Here is a 17,500-nt window from a genome sequence, read left to right as displayed (position 1 = left end):
AACTGTTAATATGTTTTTATGACCAGAGGTAAAACAATAATGAAAATAACTAGGCACAATCATTTCATCATGTGACTTTTAGAAGATAATGAGTTTGTGAAAAATTAAGGCAACAACATAAGTTACATTATGAGTAGGTCAAAGAATTCACAAAAAAATGGGAGAATTCTTACATCTCTTTAATCACCGAATTTCAGTTTTTACAAATAATCTTAGAACAATTCAGGTAACTAAGGTTTTGGGGGAAACAGCACTTACTTGTACATGAAGAACTATTACATGCTCCACTTTCTGTAAATAACTCTATTGTCTGGAATAACAAGTACTGCCACAGAAACAAAAAAAATTTAAAGCCACGGAAACAAAAAAAATTTAAAGCCATAGATCACTGCATTTATATTTACAAAAAGCCATAAACAAACATGCATTTCTCCTCTACCAGGAGGATTTAAATAGGTGTTTGAACATTAAGGCAGTGATGATTCTAAAACATAATGAAATCCTAAGTTAAGGCTTATGTTTGTTTTGAAATCCATATTCATTGGCAACTGTGACCAAAGCAAACTTTTATCTACCAGGTAGAGCTCATCTGCCTGGGATGTGTTATTTATCCATTATGAACAATAATTCTATGAAATAGGGATTAGCAACACAATTTAATGATTAGTCCCCTCCTTATATTTTGAGGATTTAGCCTTGAGTGGCACAAGCATATGCCATGGAAGGAACAGAGCATTTTTTTGGTGTGTGTGAAGTTCAAAAACCTACAGACTACACTGATTTTTACTTGCCTGAAAGTTTGCCAACAATCAAGAATTCAGGATCTCTTAAATACAGACCCCCCAAGCATCTTTGACCATGCTCCCACCTCAAAACATACATGTCCTTGATTATTGAAGCAATTGGTCTTCACCTGTTTCTTTGAAGAAGACTGGTTGGTATTATCCTTTCTAAAAAAATAAAGCAACAAAATGCAGAAGCTGGACCTATTCTATAATTGCTATCCTCAAGGCACAAATAATATCCTTGTTAGACTAATGTCTTTCCTTATTCAAGGAAAAGATGAGAGGTGGGTGAAAAGATTCACTTTAAAATAATTGTTCACTGCACTCTTCTCTTTCAAGCTAATGCAATGCATTGAAATGTAAGAGGGGATGTCCCTTTCCCTTTCCATGTTTGTTTTTTAAACATTTAGTGACAAAACTCAGATCCAGCCTGTGTACTTTGACAAACAGCCTTGGAGCACCACCCTGGCCTACTCTAGAAAATAGGAGAGGGTGTTTATAGGGCACACTCGGTATGAGCTAATAGGCATGATTCCACAACCCATTGGAATGACAGTTATTCAGACTAGAAGGATCACTATTTACACTAATTGCTTGCCACTACTACTTTAAGCAGTAATTTTACAACACATTTCTTGTAAGGAAAGTAGTGTACACTTACATTGGTATCAATAATACTTCACGTAAAGGGAGAGATGGCAATGACTACATGAAAACTGTCTGGAAAGCTAAAGACAGATGTAGTTTTCACTTGTGTCTGCAAGTCAGAAGACAGTAAGATGTCAAAGCAGGTGAAGCTGCAGGCAGCAGGAGTCTCAAACCATCTAAGCACCGGCATTTTAATCTGATGGCGCAGCATTGAATTTCTTTAGGTGTTACTATCAGGGAACAGGAATTTCTAACAAGAACTGTCAAAAATATTTTAGGTGCAATTTAAGTAAGTCACACTTGGACTAAAATATTTTGGAGATTTGAAAAGTCTGTACCCTAGTACTTGGTAAGCTTGGCTTCAGCTAAATGGATAGATGGGTTTAAAAGGTGTGAGATTCCCCCCCTTTTTTTTAAAAGATGGGAAGACTAGCTGTGGAAGGGCAAATGTAGGCAACACAATATAATCCTTTTTAGATCAACATTTTCACTTTATAATACACTCACATTTATACACAAATTTCATGTTTTACAAGTACAAAAGGCAAAGAACCTCAAAGAATTGAAGCAACTGCATATTAACTACATTCAACAGAGTTAATACTGTTGTTTTCACTCTTCATTTCTAAATCTAGAAGGCAATTGTAAATGCCGTCCCACACCATGTGACTCCTTTTAGAATTTGGAGACCGTGTGTGGTTCTGCACATGTCTGGGTTTCTACAGAGCTGAACTGAGATTCCATTGTGTTCCAGGCCAAATCGGCAAGAAGAAAGTCGTCCATTGCTGTCTGAGTTTCATTGCTGGTGAAGAACAAACTCCCCAGGGTTTCGAAGCCAGAATGCATGGTCTGTGTTTCCGTACTGTTCAACTGAACCTTGCTTTCCAGAGCAGATATGTTTTTAGCAGTGGAGATGCATTCAGTTTGGGTCTCTGTGTCAGATGAATCAGTACTCATGGAAAAGCTGGAGTGTTTCAGAATACTTCCCAGAGGCAAATGAGGATTACTGTCTAAAAAGAAGTTTAAGTCTGTCTGTGTCTGTGTGTCAAACATTTCAAGGCCTAAGAAATTAGAATTCCCCCTATAACTGTAGGGCTGGGGAGAAGAGTCTGCAAGCAAGAAGTCAGTTTGGGTCTCTATGTCCAGTGATTCTAAGACTGGCTCAGTGGTTATGGTGCTGAGCTCACTCTCCTCAGTTTGAGTCTGGATATTTGAGGCCGAAAAGAACTCTTCGATATCAAAATCAATTGAAGGATTCTGGGTTGGGCCAGATGGGAGCTGGGTGTCAGGTCCAGTACTTGTGTCAGACAGAAGACTACGATTGTCCAGTGTCTGACCAGGCAGGTTACTTGACAAGATGTTTTCTAAATCACTTAATAAATCTATAGTTTGGGTCTGATTATCTATCATGTTCTGTGAAGGAAGCATACTGTTCTGTGCACTGAAATTTATAACTGGTGCAGATTTCTCAATATCTTGACTTAAAGTCTTAGGATGGTTCTGAGGTAACAAACCATGAGTGACAGTCTCTCCTACTAAGGTGCTGCTTATAATATTGTCTGTAGAAACACCGTATGATGAATGGACACTCTCAAAAATGTCTCCACACATTACAGCTTGGTCCATTTGTACTCGGTCATCCGTCGGACTTCGCATTCCACTGGTTTGAGTTTCTCTGGAGATCCCACCTGACTGGAAAGAGGCATCTAAAAATGCATCAGTCTGAGCAGCTATAGATGAAGTTACCTTAGAACTGGACACAAAGGTTTGAGTATGAACACTAATGGGAAGGGAAACTTGAGAACCAAAAGTCAGATCAGTTTGAGAACAAGACGATACAGAGGAATCAGGGCTGAACCACTGTGTAGAAGGTATAAAGTGTTGCGTGGCATAAGACAGATCTGTCTGTACATTGATCGAAGAAATGCCGTTCTTTTGACATGTGCTCCCTAGTTCTTGCATAGCATTAGACGGACTTTTACCCAAGTTCACTTGAACACCTGTACTAATTGGCTCAACAGCAACAGGATTTACAATTTTTGAAAGAGGGAGGCTCTCCTTAAGAGAGCAGGCCTCTGAATCAAGGCCAAGGATCAGAGTTCCTACTGACAAAGGCAGTAAGTGCACAGCACCGGGGGCAGAGCCCTGATGATCGACACCTAACACCACAGGCTGGGCCGAGCAGTCAGCTGTAGGCACAAAGACAGGCATAGGAGAAAACTGCATAACAGGTAGTTTAACCAAAGCCACTCTGGGCTTTGGTAAAAGCAACTTCTGAGGATATTTTGAAGCTGTTGTAAGAGTCTGCTTTCTGGTATTAGAACCGCAAGAGTCCTCAAATGAAGTGGCTAGCTTTATTTCTGAAGTTTCTAATTCTTGAGTGTCTGGTCTTGGGATTGGTTGGTTGTTCAATGATTCAATGGGCTTATTGGACAACTTCTGGTTGTGCAGGCAGTTTTCCATTTTCCTCTTCTTAACAGGTGGATCCCTGAAAACAATGACAGAGTAAAAAGAGGTCAGATTCAACCCAGTGAAGAGAAATCCCTTCTTTTGAAGCTCTTTGAGAACTCAGCCCACTCTGTGGCAGGCAGGAGTTCAGAAACATGCACAGAGGGAAGGAGGAAGCATACCTTTTCTTGGGGGGGGGGGGGCAGCTCTAAGTATTAGAACTCAACTCAGATTTGTAAGCATAAGAAAACTAACATTATATAATGCAAATTTTATCATTTCTAAAGTAGGAAGCTGCTAGTACCCCAAATACAAATTTTACCTTTAAAATGAAGTACAGCCCTGGCTGGGTGGCTCAGTTGGTTGGAGCATCCTCCTGTACACCAAAATGTTGTGGGTTTGATTCCTAGTCAGGGCACATACCTAGGTTGCTGGGTTTGATCCCCAATTGAGGCGTGTATGCGAGGCAACCAATTGATGTTTCTCTCTCTCCCTTACTCTCTTTGGAATCAATGAACATATCTTCGGTGAGGATTAAAAATAATAATAATAAATAAATAAAATGAAATATATTTTCATACGAAACCCTTAAAAGGAGTTGGCAGAAAGAATAAGGAAGAACAACTGGGTCAAGCAGACACGGCTCCTTTGCTAGTACTGCTGCCATTTCTGAAAGACCCCTTCTTCAACGTCTCCTCTTTTCTCCTTTATTCCTCCTTTCTTTCTACACTAATGACTTTCCAGGAAGTTGCATTTGAAATCCTTCCCACAGCTATTGACTTCTGAGCCACCCTTTACCTGTGCTCTGCAGGGATCTCATGGCCAGTTCGGTAGATGTGGGACTGTAATGCAGTTCTACTGGCATACGGACAGCCACATGTGCACTGGAAGGTCTTCCCACAATCCTCTGCGTGTCTTTTCAAGTCCCATTCAGTGCCATATGAATTGCTGCACTTACTACATTTATGCTTCTTTTCGGCGTGCATTTTCATAAAGTGCTAGGAAGAACACAAAGGGACCAGAATGAAAAACTGCAACTGCTCAAAACATTTTAAAAAATCATCAACATACCCAAATTAACAATGATTTTACATGATAAAACATAGCAGTCCAAATCAAAAGAATGTAAAACCAGGCAGTTTAGCATAAGCCTCTTTTCCCTATCACTTCTGCTTTGTGAAAAGTGTGGAGACAGTTTTGGAAACAATCCATAGTACCCAGCCTTTAGGTTCTGATCTATAAATAAGTGCTGCAGACAGAAGAAAAAGTCTTTGCAATGCTTTTCATAGGACCCCCTCCAGCAAATACTCAGGGATGTATTTCAACTGCCAATTTCTTCTAGTCCTGAATCATCCCTTTCCCCAGTTGTTGGGCCCCTCCCTCCTAAGATAGCTGCTTGTGAAATTCTGCAGTTTCTTAATCCTTTGAGAGAACTTTTCCTTTGTGCCTTTGCTTGTCTGACCTTGGAGGCATACAGATTTACACAAGAGAAATGAAGTACACACGTTCTCATTCTTTGAATTGGTCGTTTTCTCTTTCTCTCTGAATCCACTTCCGGGCCTCTTGGAGACTCTTGGGTGGCTATCCTTACAAGCAACTTTCTGTTCAATTCTCTAGTTATATTTGGTAAGTAATTAGAATGCACACTAGGCTTATACCATTTGCAGTTCATCCTCAGAGAAGTATATTTAAGATAAGTAAAATACCTGTTTTACAAGAGAAAATTGAGAAAATGGCCTATCAGGGCCTCTAGGACATCCTTCAATTGGACAACAGTAGAATTTCGGTACGGTTTTCAAATCTTTTCTTATTGTTGGATTTACTATGCCATCCTGAAAAAGAAAAATTACTTTAAATAATTATTTTCAAAAAAATCAATACAACAGGCTGGGAGTAAAAATAAGTGATGACTAAAGATGGGAACAAGGGATCTTATTTGGGAGATGAAAATATTCTAAAACTGAATTGTGGTAATGGTTGCACAATACTAAAATAATTGCTTATTCACTTAAAATGGGTAAATTTTATGGTATATAAACTATAGCTCAAACTACGTTGCTTAAAATTCTATCCATTCTAAACCTACAATTTCTTCCCTGTGTGGACGAAAAGGGGCTCTGTAATAAATCTAACTAAAAGTAACTTCACAGGGTGGTCTGATCATAAATTCCTAACTAGGAAGATCATGATGGGTAGTCATGCTTCAGGTTTATAACTTACCTAGTGAAAGTTTACCTTTGCCTTAAGCAAGTCCTGTCCATGGTTTTTGTGTATCTAGGTTAACATACCTTTGAAATACCTTTTTCATCCCTCAGATATGTAATCTCAAGAAAGCATTTCAACTATCCTGTAATCCTATCATAAAGATTTCTCTGCCTTGCTTTTTCCCATTTTCATGTAATCTTTTTCACTTCCCTTCTTTATTCCAAATGTTTAAAAGAAACTGAAAACTGTCATTCTGGGAAGCATTTTTCTCACTGTTGAGATTTTGCTTCCAGGCATGTCTTCTGTTTGGGGCACATAAACTCTTAACAAACTCATAAAATTTTTTTTCTATAAGTTTAGTTAACACCTTAAAGCCACCTTCTCTATTTGCAAGTCGTATATTTACAGTTTATCAGGCTCAAGATTTCTGTATTATCCTTAAGTCTTCCCTTCCTTTCCCTTTTATCCCACACCCAGTGCCTTAGTATGAACTCCTGTAAAAACCTCCATTGACTGGTGTCGGCCTTCCAGATAAATAATACTGTGACTTTCTCTGATTATCACACTGCCCCGAAAGTAGCTAAAGCTAGTTGGTACAACTTTTATATAGCATGCTATGTTTGAAATTGAATAATTATTATAATGGCCAGTACTAACATAGCTTTTACTACTCTGTCAGGCACTGTTCTAAGCACTTTATATATATTAACTCGTAAGTAACCTTGTATGTGATTGACTTTTTGGCTAGGAGTTTTCAAAAGTCAAACCTCAGTTCTCGAATGTCTCCCATCTCGAACAATTCGGTTCTTGACCAAGTTGTTCACGAAAAAGATGTCTTAGTTTTAGAACAACCCTTTCATACTGATACCTGTTAGATCAGTCATGGGTCTCTCAGGTGAGAAACAAAGGAGAGAATGCAAGAGTATGAGTCAGTTTATTGCTAAACCTCAAGTTGCTAACATCTCAGGAAATTGTGATGAGAACATTTGCTAATGGGAAAAAATGATTCAGTTTTCAAACAAATAGCTTCTCGAACAGCCTTTGGGAATGAGTTAAGTTCAAGAACCGATGTTCCACTGTAACTGGTAAGTTAATTTAGCTTGAAGCGCTCTTTCTTGTTGCCCTTGATGACATAGTTTGTTGACATACCTTAGGTGTGAGACCCCTGATTACCTGCAGTATAATTCTTGTCTAATTTCCTTCCAGGTGGCCCTAAAAGAAAGTGTTGGACCTCTCTACAGGTTACTGGAAACAATAGGACATGTGCTCAGGCCTCAGCTGCTACTGATGAGAAAGGATTCATTACTTCTGGAACATACCTACCTCCTTCTTTCCCTTCAGTGTGTACCAAAGAAGGGAGAAATTAATAACTGCCTGGCTAGGACTCTGTCCCTTTGCTTTCTCACTGGATCTCAAGCAGAACATGTTGATCTTGTTGCATCTGAGTCCATTCATTTAGAGGGGAGAAGAAGCCATTCTTGTTTTAAACAACATAATTTACCTTTTAATGATATCATATTCAGTCAGTTATTCCTCTATGTCTTCCACACAGGTCCTTTTATAATCGTACTGCAGTACACTGTCTAGATATTCATAAGCATCTGGAATATTTAAATGGTCTCCTAAATAATTTTACTTCCTATTCTAATGTTATAACAAATTTGACATTCCAAAAAATTATATGTATATATCACCTAATGCTTTTTTTTTTTTTTACTCCTCATCTGAGGATATATTTCCATTGATTTTAGAGAGAGAGAGGGAGAGATGAACATCAATTTATTGCCTCTTGCATGAGTCCCAACTGGGGATTGAACCTGAAACCTGGGCATGTGCCCTGACTGGGAATTGAACTCATGACCCTTTGGTGCATGGGATGAAGCTCCAACCAACTGAGCCACACCGGCCAGGGCTCACCTAATGCTCTTTAAAAAAAAGGTATGTAAAATAAATCCCAACTCACTATGCCTTCAGTCTATCATTATAACTGTATCTTTTGCTGTTCCCTTTTCATACACTACCCTACTCAGCCTAACATTCTTCCCACTTCCAATTCCACCTTCTATATGCATTCTTGGAAGACTGTCCTTTAAAAAGCCTAGTTTGTCCCACATCCTCCTGTCTCCCTTCAGGCAAAATGCAATGGTGGAAACAGCGCTGTGGCTGTAAGCCATTTCTACTATGGATTTGTGGTATGGCCGTGGACAGGGTCTCTAACCTCTCTGAGCCAGTTTACTCATTTCTAGAACAAAATAGTTAATTCTCAGGATTATCTTGAATTGGATTAGCATAGTGCCTAGCCCAGAACACATTCTCAATAAACAGCACTTCCTTGTTCTGCTCACCACCCAGATCTAAAGATCTAGTCCTTGAATGAATTCCAAGATAGTAACTAACTTAAGCTATCTTAAATACTATCATTTTCTTCTAGAGTTCTAGTCTTCCCAACTAAATTTCTTAGGAGCATAAACTATTTTATATACCTCTTGGTATTGCCTTCATGCTTAAAGAAGAGAGCAATTGCATGCTAAAAGCAAAGCATTTTTAGAAAGGCAGTCCAGTGTAGAGCAGTGGTCTCAACCCTGGCCTGTAAAAAGTCAATCACTTGAGGCACTTAAAAAAACACTCATGCCTGGTCCCAACTTCAGGTTATTCTGATATAATTAGATTTGGTTGGGGATTGGGGATCTATATTTGATCTTAAAATCTCCCCAGATGATCCTAATGAATAGCCTTAGCTTAAGAACCACTGATGTGCCGGGCTGGCATGACTCAGTGGTTAGGCATCAACCCATGAACCAGGAAGTCACAGTTAGATTCCAGTCAGGGCACATGTACAGGTTTCTGGCTCCATCCCCAGTAGGCGGCTTGCAGGAGTCAAGAAAAAAAAGAAGACGACAAACCACTGGTGTAGTGGTTAAACCCATGGGCTCTAGAATATGAACTGCCAGAGTTTGAATTTTCTACCTTGCCACTTTCCTGCAACCTTGAAAAAATTAACTGTTTTGGTTTCTTTACCTGCAAAGTAGGTATAATAACAGAACCTACTTCAGGGCTGTAGGGTTGTTGTGAGGATTTAGTTAATGTATAGGGCTTAGAAAAATGCTTATTACATAATTATTCAATTAATTATTATAGCTATTAGATATTTGCTGCAGAGAGTTTTGTTTCTTTTACTGCTTTTTGCCAACCAACTTAATGCCAATAAGCTAATTTAAACTAGTGCTTTAACTTAAATACTGTCCTTTTAAAAGCCTACTGAGCCCTAGCCAGTTTGGCTTAGTGGTCAGAGTGTTGGTCCTTGGACTGAAGGGTCCCAGGTTGAATTCTGGCCAAGGGGACATACATCAGTTGCAGGCTCAATCCCCAGCCCCGGTTGGGGCTCATGCGGGAAACAACCAATCAATGTGTCTCTGTCATATTGATGTTTCTCTCTCTCCCTCTGTCCCTTCCACTCTCTCTGAAAAAGCAATGGAAAAAATATCCTCAGGTGAGGATTAAAAAAATAAAAGCCTTCTGAAATGTTTGTTAAACTGGCATCTGCTGGCGTTAACAACTGACACTGTCTCTCATTACCAAACTCATCCCATTCACCAACTCATCCAGTGCTTTTTAATGAAGTAAGTTTAATTAACTTCTATATTTTCTATCTACTGTTATCAGTGAGAGAAAATGAAATGTGGGGAGAATATTAAGAAAGACTCTAAAATCCTTCCTTCACTTGAGCATTATCAAATTCTTCTTAGTTATACGCCAGGGAGATGGCCCCCTTCTATGTTCTACGCTGTCAACGGTTCCATGAAACTCTTCCTACAGGGGCACTACAAAATTCATGCTCACTTCTAGTACATCCTCAATTCTACTTAGAAATCTTTTTATTATCCTGTTTCAGACTCCCTATCATGTTCTCATATACCTGTTCACTTTTAAAATATTAATAAACTTTATTATTTTGGGGGGAAGTTTTAGGTTCACAGCAAAATTGGGTGAAAAGTACAGAGTTCCCATATACCCCGTCCCCAAACAGTACAGCCTGTTCCACTAACAACTACTAGAGTGATACATTTGTTACAATTGATGAACCTTTACTGGCACATCACTATCACCCAAAATCCATAGTTTATATTATAGTTCACTCTTGGTGCTGTACATTCTATAGGTTTTGACAAATATATAATGACATGTACCCACATTATAGTATCATACAAAATACTTTCACTGCCCTAAAAATCCTGTGTCTGCTCATTTTTTAAAATTTTAATCCTCATCTAAGGATATTTTTTCCATTGCTTTTCAGAGAGTGGAAGGGTGGGAGGGAGGAAGGGAGGGGGAGAGGGAAAGAGGGGGAGGGGGAGGGAGTGAGAGAGACAGAGAGAGAGACATCAAAGTGAGAGACACACATTGATTGGTTGCCTCCTACACATACTCTGACAGGGGCAGGGGATCGAGCCTGCAACCAAGGTAGGTGCCCTTGGCCAGAATCGAACCCAGAACTCTTCAGTCCACAAGCCAACGCTCTAACCCCTGAGCAAAACCGGCCAAGGCTGTGTCTGCTTATTCATAACACCCTTTTCCTTAAACCCTGGTAACCATTAATCTTTATACTCTCTCCAAAGATTTGCCTTTTCTAAAATGTGTCATATAGTTGGAATCACGCAGCATGTAGCCTTTCCTGATTGTCTTCTTTTACTTGGTAATATGCATCTAAACTTCCTCCATGTGTTTTCATGGCTTGACAGCTCACTTATTTTTAGTGCTGAAAAATATTCCATTGTCTGGATGTACTACAATATATCCATTCACCTACTGAAGGACATCTTGGTTGACTCCAAGTTTTGGCATGTCTTCTCTTTTTAAATTTCTATTACCTTCTTGCCTTGCCTTTCTCACTGCTACCATCATTTTTCAAGTTCTTCTGACTCTGAACTGTGTCATCAACCTCTTAACTAATTTCTAGATCTTCAATCTCTTTTTCATTTAAATTTGTCAGATTTATCTTTGTAAAGTATAGCTATCATCATGTTATTACCTCACTTAAACATTTTCAATAGCATCCCAATAGTACCCAGGTCCAAATTTCTTTAGCCTGGGACATTCTAGTCCCTTATCATATAGCTTCAAACTACCACGTTCTTCTGTCATTTCTCTTATATCTAATGGAACTACTTAAAATTCCCCAAACCTTTTAAAGGAAAGGAATATATTTGTATTTTCTGTTGCATCTGGAAATGTTTTAAACAGTAAATGTTCAATAAAAACTTGTGGCATTATACTGAATATGTTCAAGTGGCCACCAAGGCCAAAACTGTATCATGCATCAGGACACTAAAGACAGCTATATTAGACATCAACAATCTCCCTATTGCTGTTATTTACAGGCATGGCAACAACCTGACACTGTTCACTTTCCAGCTTTCTGAGGGTCATCACCTTGACATCACCACCTTTCCACCCTAGTTTCTGGGCCTTCTTTCCATTCTTGTTCTGAGACAGTAAGTGCAAAGGGGTGGGGGATGGAAGAGAGAAGAAAGAGCGAGAGAGATTGATGTGAGAGAGACACATCGATTGGTTATCTCCCTCAGTACCTCCCAACTGGGGCCAGGATTGAACTGCAACCCAGGTTCGTGCCCTTGACCAGGAATCAAACCTGTGACCCTTCAGTGCACAGGTCAACGCTCTAACCACTGAGCCACACTGACCAGGGCTGTACTTTATTTTTTGTGTACATACATAACTGAAAAAAAAAAGTACACAAAATACTTCATGTTTTGTGTACTTTTTTGGAGTACCTATTTATGAAATATTTTAAAATAAAAATAAACATTTCATAAAATGTTAAAAAAAATTTTAAGTAAAAGAATTTGAAAAAGAACTCGTGAGGGGGAACAATAAAAAAATAAGATGGGAAAAAGTAAACATACAGAAGAGAAAAGCAAGAGGAAGGAAACAAATGGAGAGGGTACTAGGAAAGAATGGTAATAATCATAGCAAAAACTGAAAAAAAAGAAAAGAAAAAGGCATTATAGCTACTCTAACACCTGATTGCCTTCACAGAAAGCATCCAAGAAGAAAACTTTGTTGTCTTCTTATTGTAAATTTAAAATTAGAAGTCTTTGTACAATATGGTCTATAGAGCAACTTGGAACTGTTCCTTCCTCCCTTTGCTTTTAAAAAACCTTCTTGGCAAATCATTAAAAGCAAACGCCTGGGCTGAACACAATACAAAATCCTCTAAGCCATGTTTTAAAAATATAAATGTTGCCGGATAAGAGGTTCTTTAAGGGTCCTCCTGTCCTTTTCACTGCTTTCAAACATAATGAGTAAAAGAATTTCTAAAAGTACGAGTAAGTGGGCATCAGAAATGCCCACTTACTCCTACTGTTCCTTTCCCTAAATCACCAGCTTTCATTTCTCCATAGATTTCCCCCATAGGCAAGGCTGAACTAGGATATTTCCAGATTTCCTTATAGGATAGAAATAGAGACATGTATCTTAAGAACCCACATAAAACCAAAAGGCAGCATGCTCCCTTTATCTACAATCCCACTCTTATCCATCATCCTTCAGGAGGGTTTGCTAATCATTTAGGTTAAGGAATATTTGGTTAGGGGCAGGGTATCTCTATGATTAGAATAGAATAAGAATCACACAACAACTAATGGGGAATGGAATAAAAAATTATCATAATTAGAAAAAAAGAAAAACCAAGAGAGAAATTACAATTATGCAAGTAGCTGTAACTAAGAGAATGAAAGGGAAAATTTCCACTGAATATTATGCAAACGTGCCAACCAGATATACTCAGAGTAGCTTCAGAGCAGAAAGCAGGTGCACACTTGACTGGCAGTGGAATCTCTGGTCTAAACACAGCCTGCTTTCAAAACCACAAGGAACTCCCAGTCAGCCCTTGTCCCCAGGTCTCTTCCTTCCAATACTTTGAGAATATCAAGTGTCAAGAGTAATGCTTAAACTCAAGAGCCTCTATTCAGGATCCAGAATGAGGGTATAGACTTGCCACACTGGGGTACTGCCATACAGATATGGCTATTTTGTCACATAGGCCACTTTCATTAAAGAAAATGAACCCCCTCTCCTTCCACCAAGACAGCAGATGCTCAGAGGCTGCTGTGTACCATGGTTAGAAAGGCAGAATCAATCAGGAAAGTGAGCCTGTTTGACAAGAAAAAACCAATGATGGTTGTCAGTGAGATTTCTTTAATTCCTGCTAAAACGGGTCTCTCTAGTAATCTAGGAAGGAAACTCAGAAAAGTCCTTTATTTTGTTGTTCAACATTTTTAGTTCAGAAAGGGATCTTGAGTACACTATGCTGTCTTCGGAAAAGAGAAATCTGAAAAATGAATATGACTAGAACTGGAAGAAATGTCTTTACACAGGTTCTAAGCAAGGGAGGATACTGATACTATGAAATGCTGAAGTCCAAGTAAAGACCTGACTGTAAAAGTTTGTCTTTTCCTCAAACATAATCCTCCTTCTTAGGCCTATTATATTTTCTGTATTGGTATCTTCAGAATTCCTGAACTTTACATATTTTAAAAACGAATTAGAAATAAACCTATTGTATACATACTACCAAAGTCCTGAAGAGTAAGTGCTATCTTTATGCTTAACAGATGCTTCATGACGTCTTGAGAGATGTAGAGCTCCAGTCAGCAATTCCAGAGAAAAGAACAATATAAACTGTTAAAAAGTGCTTCCTAGCCCCACCAGTGTGGCTCAACAATTGAGCATCGACCTATGATCCAGGCCAACACAAGGACGGTCCTCATTAGACCGGCAGCTTCATTTGTGCTCAGAGATGTAATGTTGGCCTTAGATGTCTATCAGGGAGGGGAAGATATTGAAGGTGGGTGATGGCTATTGTACGTGAGCTCGAGAACCAAGGGATTAGGCTGCAGAATTCCTACAAATATATATTCAACCAGTCAAGTTATACGGTTAAGAAAAGGAAGGATTTAGTTAAAATTTAGCATGAAAGAGAAGCCCATTTCCAGAGTTACTTCACTTGTGTCCTGGAGGAAACCCTAAACTTCTGAGGAGAATTACACCCCACCTGCAGGGTCTTCCTCAGCATACCTCCATGTACACTTCCTGTTTGGGGCTCCTGATCTTCCTATGAGAACGTTGTTGCATCTCTGTTTAGTTGGTGCCTACTAAAAGGTTACTCTTAATGGGCAACACATCTGCCCTTTCAGACTTTCTGTTTACTTCTTATCAGAAGCCTGGTTCTAAGGAAGTTTCCAAGGAGGATTTACCTGGGAATAGACAGAACATGCTATATACTAGGTAACTGAAACTTTCTCCTGCATCAGTTCAGACTGTCAGAAGCTACATATTCAGCCCGGCCTGCGTGGCTCAGTTGGTTGAGTGTCATCCCATGTACCAGGCGGTGGCCCACTGGATTCCTGATGGGGGCACCTACCTGGGTAGGGGCCTGCATGAGGCAGCCAATAGATGTTTCTTTCTCATCCTTGTTTCTCTCTCTCTCTCTCCCGTCCTCTCTCTGAAATCAATAAAAACATATTTTAGAAAAACTTTTTAAAAAAGCTACACATTCACAAAACTGCTTTCAGTGACTTGGGGTTTTGAATTATGTCACTGTTGGCAAAGAAAGGCTCTCTAAGTGGTGGAAGGAAACCTCCTATTGTAATGACTGAGAAATTATGATTTAATAGGTCTGGGTGGGACTGAACACCTGGATTTTTAATAAGTTTTTCAGATGTGCATTAGAAGTTGAAAATCACCGCCCTATTTTACAAAAGGTGGAAGGGATGTTCAGACTATTATTATACCGCCTTCACTGGGGAAATCTCCCTTAGGTCTCACTCCTGCGCTGATTTTATCGACACCGAAACTCCTCGGCGCCGGTGCGCGGCCTGATCTGCAGCCAGCGCCCCTTTAACAGCAGGGCAGGGCTTCCAGGCCCGAGGAGGAGGCATTGTGGGCGTGGTGAAGGACCCGGGCTTCAGAGCCGGAGACCAGGTTTAAAGACCAGCACTCCCCCGGTTTCGTAACCTGCTTCTCATCAATGGAATGAAGACGGCAGGTCCCGGCCTCGCGAGGTTGCAGGGAGAACTGCCCAGGTAAACGCCCGGGGCGCGCGGTGCGAGGCCGGCAGCGGCGGCCGCTCGGAGCCTGACAGCGGAGCCGCATGACACAGTGTTTTCCTATTATCACGAGTTCCCGCTTCCTCGCTCCCACCTTCCCCGGCCGGGACGCCCTCCTCCCTCTGACTAGTTTTAGGTTCTTGGAAGCCCCTCGGGCGCTGGCCGGCGGAGGGCCGACTCCCTCAGCGCACTCCGGACCCCCCGCGCCGCCCTGGGGGCAGGACCCGCGCCCACGCCCCCGAGCGAGGCGCTCGGTCGGCGCCAGGCCTGAGGAGGCGGCGTCCGGCGGCGGGCTCACCTGCAGGCGGTGGCTTTTGACCAGGTGCATGTTGAGCGCGGGGCTGTTGGGCAGGATCTTGCCGCAGCCGCGCACGGTGCACAGGATGTTGGTCCGCACGGCCCGGGACAGCTCGCTCACCGACGGCTGGATCAGCTCTCCGGCCGGCGGCGCCGGACCCGCGGGCTGCTGCCTCGCCGCCGCGGGCCGAGGCCGGCTGCCCCTCAGCCGTCCGGGTGGCCGCCACAGGCCAGAGGCGGCGGCGGCTCCCCTCGCGGCCGCCGGGCCGGCCGGGGCTCCCGAGGCCACAGCCGCGGGTCCCACCGCCGCCGCCTCAGAAGCCGCCATGGCTCCCGCACAGCAGCCGGGCCCACCTCGCAGGCCCCGCCTCCCGCCACTGCCACTTCCGGCAGGGGGCGGGGCCGCCCGGCTTATTAGCGTCCGTCCAGGCCGGGCTGGGCGCGGCGCCCCCTGCCGGTATTGAAGTGCATACCTGGGGAGCCGCTGCCAGGCGAGGCGGGCGGGTTGCTATACTTCACTGGTATTCCTACGAACAGGTAGAAGGTATCGGTTCCACTCATCCATTCTCTGCCTTCCTAGAAACTTGACCTTAGGCAGTTATTGGAGAAGAAAAAGTAATGCGTTCAGAAACTTTACTTCCCAAAGATTGGAAATAACCCAAATGTTCAACAGGACAGGCAACATTATGTTAGTTAACGGTTGTATTTTATTTAGGGTTTACATGTGCCAGACACCCGGGAATGCACTTTTCGTCTAGTGTCTCATTTTGCCCTCAAAACAGCCATAGCAGGCATGTACTATAAATTTTCCCGAGAACTAACTAGTCCTAGGTCACACTATGCAAACGAAGGGATGAGAGTTCATTTTAGGGAGGCTGGATTTACTCACCTGTATTTTAACAGATGAGATTCAATTACTATTTGGGAGACAGTGTAGCTCAGGGCAGGGTTCTAAAACCTAAGTACCTAGAGAGACTAGGTAGGTCATGTAAATGAGAACAGTAGGTCAGGTGTAGACATAAGGGAGGGGTGAGGGCTTTAGTGAAATGAGAAATACATCCTTTGTTTAAAGGAGAGCAGCTGCTACCCATCTTTGATATCACTAGGTTTGTTTTTCAAGATTTTTATGTGAAAACATCCAATTTTTATATATTAGCATCTGATTTAGTTTTCTATTGCCATAATGACAAATTACCCCAAACTAGTGGCTTAAAACATAGATTTGTTATTGTCAAAGGAACTCAAAAAGAACCTGGAGGCTTTGGCTAGAATGATAGCCCTGGCCTGTGTGGCTCAGTGGTTGCAGTGTTGGTCCAAGGATCAATTCCCTGTAACGGAACCTGGGTTGCAGGTTCATCCCGTGCCCTGGTCCTGGTGCATGCGGGTGACAACCGATTGATGTCTCTCTCTCACATCGATGTTACTCTCTTTCTTACCCTTCCCTTCCTCCCTCCCTTCCCTCTAAAAATAAAAAAGAAAGAAAAGAAAGAAATGATAGATTGATTCAAGGGTCTTGGCGTTTGCAAACTGGGTACATAGGAAGGCAAAAAAGTGTTCCAAAGAAGAAAGAAAAGTTAAAAGTTCTTAGAGTAAAAAGCAGATTCTTGAGAATTATCAGTCCTGCATTCTTAGCCCTAGGGTTGGTCCAGGATGGTTATCAGTCAGATGTCAGGCAGTCAGGATGATGGATACCAGGAGGTTTGGTCACAATCTGTGGTCTGGATAATGGATGTCAAGGTGGATGTATATGTGAGTCCTTCAGGGGGTAATCAGGTAGTCTGGGTACCTGAATTCTTCAGTGGATAATCAGAGGGTTATCTGGAAGTCCATTTTGTAAATCCAGGAATTGATGCAGGACTGGAGAGTTCAAAAAAATTTAAGTTCCCAGGCTAGTTACAACAAAAATGGAATCTTTCATGCCTCAACCTTCATGTTAATAATTTTAGCAGCTTGATGAAAATGACTCCAATTTATATATTCCCTATCTTCACT

The 17,500-nt window shown here is 41.4% G+C and overlaps 1 protein-coding gene across 1 annotated transcript; it reads right to left on the bottom strand.

The window, feature by feature from the left end:
* Positions 1-1,900: 1,900 nt before the first annotated feature.
* Positions 1,901-15,859, bottom strand: ATMIN (ATM interactor). The gene is made up of 4 exons (XM_081118409.1): positions 15,510-15,859; positions 5,588-5,713; positions 4,680-4,879; positions 1,901-3,921 (listed from the first exon to the last, which is right to left on the bottom strand). Exons 1-4 carry the CDS (start codon positions 15,834-15,836, stop codon positions 2,109-2,111), a joined length of 2,466 nt encoding a protein of 821 aa, XP_080974535.1. The 5' UTR covers positions 15,837-15,859; the 3' UTR covers positions 1,901-2,108.
* Positions 15,860-17,500: the final 1,641 nt, after the last annotated feature.

Source organism: Miniopterus schreibersii, assembly GCF_964146895.1.
Source record: "Miniopterus schreibersii genome assembly, chromosome: 18".
NCBI lineage: Eukaryota > Metazoa > Chordata > Mammalia > Chiroptera > Miniopteridae > Miniopterus > Miniopterus schreibersii.
This window is presented reverse-complemented; position numbering and strand designations above follow the sequence as displayed.